The following is a 9,972-nucleotide window of genomic DNA, read 5'->3' as shown; positions in this document are numbered from 1 at the left end:
TATATGTTCATATATACACCATGTAGGTATCATCCTCTTTTGTACTGGGATGTTTATCAATCTTCAAGCCGATCATATTCTTGGAAATTTGAGGAAACCAGGGGAGACTGGCTATAAAATTCCTAGAGGTAATACATTTGCCTTTTTATCGTTTGTACACATCAAACCATTCCTGCTTGAAATTAACCAATTCCGATTAATATTACAAGAAAATGCAAAATAACAAAACTTATGAAAATGTTATCTAATGATAATAAATATTACACAACTGTACCTGGTAAATTACCAAAGCTTTCATAACTTTATTGTGTATGTTTGTTATTATGAACAATCTCAAAATATCTGGGTTGTTTTTATTTAAAATGTCTGTATGATGTTATTAAAATTACGTAAAGTCTGTGAAAATTATTTCGTCAAGTAATAACATTACATCAACATTCGACAAAACTGGACGAGACAATTATATAACAGATTAATATTCTAAGAAGTGATATCTACCGCATATTGAGCTAAACGTGTGACAAACTTGTAACATTGCTATAAATCATACTCACATGTTTTTTTTGACATGTGAGAAGATGATTTATAGTTATGATACAATTATCATTTTATAATAATCTTAAATCATACTCCTAATCCGATGGTAAAAGGCAAGATTAGCGCTAACTGGCATACATGTACTTATATAAGGATACTGAAGTTTTGGGACTTCGATATACATGTACCTTAAAGGAACCTTGTTTTCTGCTTTACTATATTTAAAGATCCATCTTTCCACTAGGAAGTATCTTAACCTCTAGCCATGATTTAAGGGATATACAGGTTGACATGTCATGGAGCTAATGATCTGTAAATGTACAAGATTTTTGAAGTCACACAAAGCCGTTTTTAAAGAGACTGAATGGTCAACAAATTAAGCATGCATCAGATCTAACTACAATTTAAGACATGATTTGATAAGCTACAAACTATAATACAGGGGGCATGGTCACGATTTTGGTCAAATTCTATTTTTTACAATGCTTTATGAATGCATTTCTAATGATCAATTGAAATGTGAGAGTCAGTCGTTATGTAATAAGCAAGATACAGAGCTCACAATTCTTTCTCGTGTAAACAAGGCTCGTGTCCTGTTTTTGTTTACATATGTTTAATATACCAGTAAAACATCATTTTCAAGTTGATTTGTCTATCTTCTTATGAAGTTCATTTTAAGTATTATAATAGATAAACCGTTCCTAACATTTAACACATTCAGTTAAGGTCTTTAACTTTTAACTTTAACATTCAAAATGCATGTAAACAAAAGCTTTGCTTACATGGCAAAGAATTGTAAGCTCTGCAATTCGCTTATAACTCAACGAATGGCAATAACATTTTGGTTGCCCATTTGAAATGCCTTTTTAAAGCATGTAAACATTACAATCGGAAAAATAATTTTTGATCAAAATCATGACCATGCCCCTTTAAGTAAAGAAAAATCCGTATATTTTGCCATTTAAATAAAGGTATTTCTCTTTATTAGAGCAGTTCTTTTAAAAGGGATCATTAGAGTCTAAAAATGGCCACAACCATCGAACACTCTTGAGGCGATTATTGGTCACATCAAATGTTTTGATTTGTCGACTATATTTTTTAATTTGACAATTGTTTTAAGGTTTAAAACTTTAACGACAAGCTTTTTGTAAAATGATATTACATATTCTAGATGGTTTTATTTCTTTTTACCATAACAGGTGGTTTGTTTGAATATGTCTCCGGAGCAAATTTCTTTGGGGAGATCGTAGAATGGCTGGGGTTCGCTGTGGCTAATGGGACTCTTCCGACATTTGCCTTTTTTTTCTTCACTCTGTGTAACATCGGACCGCGTGCATGTCACCACCACCAGTAAGTCTTTTGTATCAATCAACACGAAGTACCACAATGTATTGGATGTCTGATACGATACAGCAGACATTGCAGATACTAGTATTTAATTTATAGTGAAATATATGTAACACTTTGGTTTAAAGATGATGCGTATTAATTCATCAAAATCATCATTTCAATTAATTAGTGTTGATGATAGTTTTACATATAATTTTAGTTTTATTTTATTTCCTTCAAGTAAATTTAAAATGATTACAATATCGCATGATGTGCGTTATCATTATGATAGTTATTCAATAACGAATTCGCATCACTTTTAATCTAGACGTTTACACATACAAATATATTAAACTGTTTTTTATACATTATACAAAAGATCAAATTCATGGTTTATTTTTAAAGATATTATACAGAAAGGTATAGAATTTTAGTAATAATTGTCAGTTATGTATAATTTCATCTTTATAATTTTGCATACAAATTCTACATCTTAAAAGGTTGATTCAATCGAGATTTATTTCAGACACTGTTTGTTTTTACAATACACTATTATTGGAAAATCATGCTTCTCTGTCAGTAGAGAAAATGCAGTATTCTTTTTATTCTTCGATCTATCTTTTCTTATTATTCAATTAGGTGGTATCGAGAGAAGTTTGAAGATTATCCAAACAAAAGACGAGCACTTATTCCTTTCATTTTATAAGTATTCTAGTGTGTAAAAAATGTATACATCTTACTGCAGAAGTCGTCGTGTCACCATGTACCCAACCTTCTAATAAATAAAGCAGGAGCCCAAAACGTTCTCTTATTTTATTTTGTAGCTAAAAAAAAAATGATTAAAAAGTTGTCCTCTTCCGTTTTGCGTCTACTGGTACCTGCATATTTATCTTTTCTTAGGTTATTTTATCCTCTGTACCCTTCTGTATTAGCAGCGTCTTGATTTTTCCGTCAATGCCCAAAATTCGTGAATTTTATAAGTCCGCTCCAAAGGCTCCAAACTGGATTTTGATTGTATTTGGAAACTTGGTGATACAATAATTCCATGTGCTGACAACAATAATCACCTATAGGCATTATTATCAACAACAAACTTACACTCTTAGATAAAATTATAACAGCTTGTAGAAAAAGAAACCCAAAAATCATAATACGCTCTCAACGATATAGGCTCAAATTATCTTAACCCGATTACTTTGTCACACCTCTATAAGACGATCGTTCTTCCCACAGTCCTCAACGGTGTGAATTTGGGAACAATCTATCTACCAACGATCTTCAACGCCTCAATGTTTTTCAACATTTTGTTTGCAAAAATGCAAAAACCTTCCGACCAAAATAAGATCCGGTATCTGTGAAAGTGTTTTAAACGTTCTACCTATCAAATTGGAATAAGATATCCGCAAACTGTTATTTCTAAAGGACGACTTTGTCTCATGGATCACTTGTCTCTCTCAAAGAAGATATTCTCAACACGCTTATTTTCATTTCTGGAGAACATTTCTAATAAACACCGAGGATTCTTCCAGATGTAATGAATGTTTTGTCCACGTACAGTCTTACTGAATATCTACAAACGTGGCTCCATAAATGCTCATTTCCACTGAAACAGATAGAGATAGTGAGATCTGCTGTATCAAAGCTACACCAAACAAACCGTAACATCAGAATGATCCATGACAATGATTTTTACCGTTTCAAATCCATTATCCAAAACCAAAACCCAAGTTTTATCTGGTCCATTCCGTCCAACTCATAGGTACGAAAACCCATTGAGCTCATTTTTGTAGGTTACCAAATATTTTTTCTCGAGTAAACGCGAAACCTTCGCCATATAACGCGTTAGTTTCGCAAATAAACGCGTATCTTTCGCGTATAAACGCGTAACTTTCGCGAATTAACGTGTTGCTTTCGCGATATTATGCGTTGGTTTCGCAAATAAACGCGAATCTTTCGCAATTTAACGCGTGACTTTCGCGAAACCGTTATATAAATATTGTCATTTCATACCAGAACCTCTATGAAGGAAAACGATCGAAAACAAACACATTTTAAGCTTAAAATCATGAAATACTTATTATTTATTATTATTATAATATATCCGTATTACGTTGACTTATGAAGACAAAATTATCTTTTTTACGTGTAGATATTTATAAATCTGATAAAACTTCATAACATTTTTAGATGTCATATGTTCCAAGTAGATAATAAGTTAGAGCATCATTTTATCATTTTTCGTTTGGAAGCAAATGGATGTGGAACTCCAGATTTTATCTAGGTAATGTTATGAAGAAAACTAATATTTGAAGTCAAAAATATGAAGGATAATTCAATATTCTTCTACAAAAGAAGCAAAATCATTTATTTTGAATTAGTTATAAAACTGGTATTACGATTTATGTCAGCATTAGTATTTCATAGAAATTGTAGCGACTTTTAATTAATATTTATGTTGCCGGTAAATAATGCTTGAACTATTTTGTAGTTATAATATATGTTCATGTATACACCATGTAGGTATCATCCTCTTTTGTACTGGGATGTTTATCAATCTTCAAGCCGATCATATTCTTAGAAATTTGAGGAAACCAGGGGAGACTGGCTATAAAATTCCTAGAGGTAATACATTTGCCTTTTTATCGTTTGTACACATCAAACCATTCCTGATTGAAATTAACCAATTCCGATTAATATTACAAGAAAATGCAAAATAGCATAACTTATAAAAATGTTATCTAATGATAATAAACATTACACAACTGTACCTGGTAAATTCCCAAACTTTCATAACTTTATTGTGTATGTTTGTTATTATGAACAATCTCAAAATATCTGGGTTGTTTTTAATTTAAATGTCTGTATGATGTTATTAAAATTACGTAAAGTCTGTGAAAATTATTTCGTCAAGTAATAACATTACATCAACATTCGACATAACTGGACGAGACAATTATATAACAGATTAATATTCTAAGAAGTGATATCTATCGCATTTGCATGTGACAAACTTGTAACATTGCTATAAATCATACTCACATGTTTTTTTGACATGTGAGAATATGATTTATAGTTATGATACAATTATCATTTTATAATAATCTTAAATCATACTCCTAATCCGATGGTAAAAGGCAAGATTAGCGCTAACTGGCATACATGTACATGTATCAGGATACTGAAGTTTTGGGACTTCGATATACATGTACCTTAAAGGAACCTTGTTTTCTGCTTTACTATATTTAAAGATCCATCTTTCCACTAGGAAGTATCTTAACCTCTAGCCATGATTTAAGGGATATACAGGTTGACATGTCATGGAGCTAATGATCTGTTAATGTACATGCAACAACATTTTCAAAGTCAAACAAAGCCGTTTTTAGGGAGGTTGGATGGTCAACAAGTTAACAAATTAACCATGTATCAGATCTAACTACATTTTAAGACATGATTTGATAAGCTATGAAACAATAATTAAAGGGGCATGGTCACGATTTTGGTCAAATTCTTTTTTTCTATTTCTATTATTTACAATGCTTTATGAATGCATTTCTTATGATCAATTGAAATTTGAGAGTCAGTCGTTATGTAATAAGCAAAGATACAGAGCTCATAATTCTTTCTCATGTAAACAAGGCTCGTGCCATGTTTTTGTGTACATTATTTGTTTTGTCTATCTTCTTATTCATTTAAAGTATAAATAAACCGTTCCTAACATTCTATTAAGGTCTAAAACGGGAATTTTTAACTCCAACATTCAAAATGCATGTATACAAAAGCTTTGCTTATATAGCAAAGAATTGTAAGCTCTGTAATTCGCTTATAACTCAACGAATGTCTATAAAATTTTGGTTGCCCATTAGAAATGCCTTTTTGTAGCATTGTAAACATTACAATCGGAAAATAATTTTTGTCCAGAATCATGACCATGCCCCTTTAAGTTAAGAAAAAAATCCGTATATTTTATCTTTTAAATTTAGGTATTTCTCTTTATTTTAATTTATTTCCTAATCAAAGGGATTTTGTTGTTTAATTACAAATTAAATATTTTCGTCTTTTTTTATGTGTATTCAGATTTGAAAGTGATCTATTGAACTGTCGGTCAAAAGACTGCGATCTATTAGATCACCGGTCAATAGACTGCGATCAATTGGACCGGTAACGTATTTAGAAAAAGTGAAATTGCTACAATATTGAAAGATAACTTTATTAAGTTTATTTTACTATTGTTCTTAAAGTTAATCTTCATGGCATGAAAACATTCTGTAATTGGGAGTTGATTTTAATCAACTCTCCTATGCAGTTACTCTGGCAAACTGAAAGTGAAACAGTGTTTGGACCGAAGCACAAACCAACATCGCTGACAACATTTAGTTCTAACCGATAAATTCGATGTAGTGTATTCTAAAGCATTGTTTCAAAGGAAACTTATTTAAATATACCTTGTAAATAGTCAGATTTTAAATGGTACGGACATTTTAGATACTTTTTGTAGTCGTACATTGTATGTATTTCTACGCCAGAAATTAATATAGTCTTGTTCAACCAGACGCTTGGCTGTCTCCTTAAATCTCCGACAAGCAGAGAGCCTCTCTCGCTTGTCAGATATTAACGGAGACAACCGAACGTCGATCTGTTTGAAGGAGACTAGAGATCAATATTGCCTGAATCCATACAATTTCTCAGATCTATTTCGATTACTGACACGTAGTTTGATGGAATTCATTCTTTGAATATTACACAACAAGATTCATATGGGGTTTTTACGAAATTCCTGTCGGAGAATTTATATGATAAAAAATGTGCGTAAACGGAATTATGTAATAAAACAATTATCTAATGCCTGAACTTGGTGCAGGGAACAGCTCAGTATGATCTATTGCCCTCGGCCGTTGGCCTCAAGCAATAGATCACACTGAGCTGTTTCCTGCACCTCGGGAAAATTTTCGGGTCTATCGACTGCTCAAGCATTAAATAATTGTATAATAGAGCACTTCTTTTTAAAGGGACCATTAGAGTCTAAAAATGGCCACAACCATCGAACACTCTTGAGGCGATTATTGGTCACATCAAATGTTTTAATTTGTCGACTATATTTTTAAATTTGACAATTGTTTTAGGGTTTACAACTTTACAAGATTTTTGTAGAATAATTTTGCATATTCATGAGGGTTTTATTTCTTTTTACCATAAAAGGTGGTTTGTTTGAATATGTCTCCGGAGCAAACTTCTTTGGGGAGATCGTAGAATGGCTGGGGTTCGCTGTGGCTAATGGGACTCTTCCGACATTTGCCTTTTTCTTCTTCACTCTGTGTAACATCGGACCGCGTGCCTGTCACCACCACCAGTAAGTCTTTTGTATCCATCAACACCAAGTACCACAATGTATTGGATGTCTGATACGATACAGCAGACATTGCAGATACTAGTATTTAATTGTCTATCCGTAACTTATGATTAAGTTCAGTCTATTCACCCAAACCAAATAATTTGATACAAGAGGAACATATACTATACAGAGTAAACATAAATACAAATCGTCAGAGATACACAATCATACATACAATTGGAACATCACTCGGCTTTTTCCGTCAGGTCGACTTGATGGAAAAGACCGAGTGATGTTCCGATTGTCATACATAGTCTCATACAAGAGAAAGATAGTGAAAATGGACGTATAACAGAATTCATATATATATTATATACATGTATGTAACACTTTGGTTTAAAGGTGATGCGTATTAATTCATCAAAATCACAATTTCAATTGATTAGTGTTGATGATAGTTTTACATATAATTTTAATTTCATTTTATTTCATACAAATAAATTTTAAAATGATTACAATATCGCACGATGTGCGTTATCATTATGATAGTTATTCAATTACGACTTCGCACCACTTTAAATCTAGACGTTTACAAATACAAATATATTACACTGTTTTCTCTACATTTTACAAAAGATCAAATTCATGGTTTATTTTTAAAGAAATTGTTATACAGAAAGGTATAGAAGTTTAGTAATAATTGTCAGTTATGTATAATTTCATCTTTATAATTTTGCTTACAAATTCTACATCATAAAAAGTGGATTCAATCGAGGTTTATTAGGGTCTTCCGTTTCCAACGGAAGACCCTATTGTTTTTGTTAGGTTTCTTTTTCTCTATTTTTCACTATAATTATTCCTTTTTTTCTTAACATTTTTTTTAAAACTCAAATATCTCAAATATGCTACAATGGATTTTTATGAAAATTTCACGAATAATACAAAATATCTTTTATCATGTACATTTTTGTTGATGACGTCACTTCCGGTCGGCCGTTATATTCGTTTTTCTTTTTGTAAAAAGTGATCCTGTCCTCCCTTTTTCGCAAAAACGATTAAAGATAGAAAATTGAAAGTTTCAGGAATGATAGATTTTTGAATTTCTAGGGCCGATCAGGTAAAACAACGATCGTCCGTCACTTCCGGTCCGCTCAAACAGCATTTTTGGAAAATTGTGTGTTAAAAATTTTTTAAATCAAATAATCTACAATTTTTTTTCCATCAGAATATGTTTTAAACTTATCAAATTTTAATATGAGCAGGTCGTCCGTCACTTCCGGTCGTCACCGGAAGTGATTGTAATATTTCGATTTTTTGATTCTTTCAGGTAATTCAGGCATTGTCGAGAAATTAGCCGTGAAATAGTAGCGAGAGTCTGAGTAGCTCAGTCGATAGAGTCATGGACATGGCCCCGGTGACCCGGATTCAAGCCCCAATTGCCGCAATTTTTTTTTTTTTTACTATTTTTCGCTGAGATCTACGATTTTATCTTTGAAGTGATAAGTTTATTCTAATCTATTCAAAAATCGGTCGGAAGACCCACTCGTTGCTCGCAACGAGATTGTGTCTAGTTTCAAACACTGTTTGTTTTTACAATTCACTGTTGTTGGAAATGCTTCTCTGTCAGTAGAGAAAATGCAGTATTCTTTTTATTCTTCGATCTATCTTTTCTTATTATTCAATTAGGTGGTATCGAGAGAAGTTTGAAGATTATCCAAACAAAAGACGAGCACTTATTCCTTTCATTTTATAAGTATTCTAGTGTGTAAAAAAATGTATACATCTTACTGCAGAAGTCGTCGTGTCACCATGTACCCAACCTTCTAATAAATAAAGCAGGAACCCAAAATGTTTTCTTATTTTATTTTGTAGCTATAAAAATGATTAAAAATTTGTCCTCTTCCGTTTTGCGTCTACTGGTACCTGCATATTTATCTTTTCTTAGGTTATTTTATCCTCTGTACCCTTCTGTATTAGCAGCGTCTTGATTTTTCCGTCAATGCCCAAAATTCGTGAATTTTACAAGTCCGCTCCAAAGGCTCCAAACTGGATTTTGATTGTATTTGGAAATTTGGTGATGCAATAATTCCATGTGCTGACAACAATAATCACCTATAGGCATTAGTATCAACAACAAACTTACACTCTTATATAAAATTATTACAGCTTGTAAAAAAAACCAGAAATCATATTACGCTCTCAACGATATAGGCTCAAACTACATGTATCTTAATCCGTTAACTTTGTCCCACCTCAATAAGACGATCGTTCTTCCTACTGTCCTCAACGGTGTGAATTATGGAACAATCTATCTACCAACGATCTTCAACGCCTCAATGTTTTTCAACATTTTGTTTGCAAAAATGCAAAACCTTCCGACCGAAACAAGATCCGATATTTGTGAAAGTGTTTTAAACGTTTTACCTATCAAATCGGAAATAGATATCCGCAAACTGTTATTTCTAAAGGACGACTTTGTCTCATGGATCACTTGTCTCTCTCAAAGAAGATATTCTCAACACGCTTATTTTCAGTTCTGGAGAACATTTCTAATAAACACCGAGGATTCTTCCAGATGTAATGAATGTTTTGTCCACGTACAGTCTTACTGAATATCTACAAACGTGGCTCCATAAATGCTCATTTCCACTGAAACAGATAGAGATAGTGAGATCTGCTGTATCAAAGCTACACCAAACAAACCGTAACATCAGAATGATCCATGACAATGATTTTTACCGTTTCAAATCCATTATCCAAAACCAAAACCCAAGTTT

The 9,972-nt window shown here is 32.3% G+C and overlaps 1 protein-coding gene across 2 annotated transcripts; it reads left to right on the top strand.

Annotated features, from left to right (window-relative positions):
- Positions 1–1,927: 1,927 nt before the first annotated feature.
- LOC128178415 (3-oxo-5-alpha-steroid 4-dehydrogenase 1-like) lies at positions 1,928–9,314 on the top strand. Of its 2 annotated transcripts, none has more exons than XM_052845558.1 (5): positions 1,928–3,625; positions 4,116–4,147; positions 4,387–4,488; positions 7,063–7,213; positions 8,523–8,872. In XM_052845558.1, the coding sequence occupies exons 1-5, from the start codon at positions 3,543–3,545 to the stop codon at positions 8,524–8,526; spliced, it is 372 nt and encodes a 123-aa protein (XP_052701518.1). In that variant the 5' UTR covers positions 1,928–3,542; the 3' UTR covers positions 8,527–8,872. The 2 variants fall into 2 exon arrangements, with proteins under 2 accessions (XP_052701518.1, XP_052701517.1); XM_052845557.1 differs by lacking the exon at positions 8,523–8,872 and adding an exon at positions 8,882–9,314 and having other exon boundaries at positions 2,198–3,625.
- The last annotated feature ends 658 nt before the right edge of the window (positions 9,315–9,972 follow it).

The sequence above is a fragment of the Crassostrea angulata genome, chromosome 3, assembly GCF_025612915.1.
Source record: "Crassostrea angulata isolate pt1a10 chromosome 3, ASM2561291v2, whole genome shotgun sequence".
Taxonomy (NCBI): Eukaryota; Metazoa; Mollusca; class Bivalvia; order Ostreida; family Ostreidae; genus Magallana; species Magallana angulata.
Note: the sequence above shows the minus strand (reverse complement) of the source record. Positions and strands in the feature narration are given on the sequence as shown.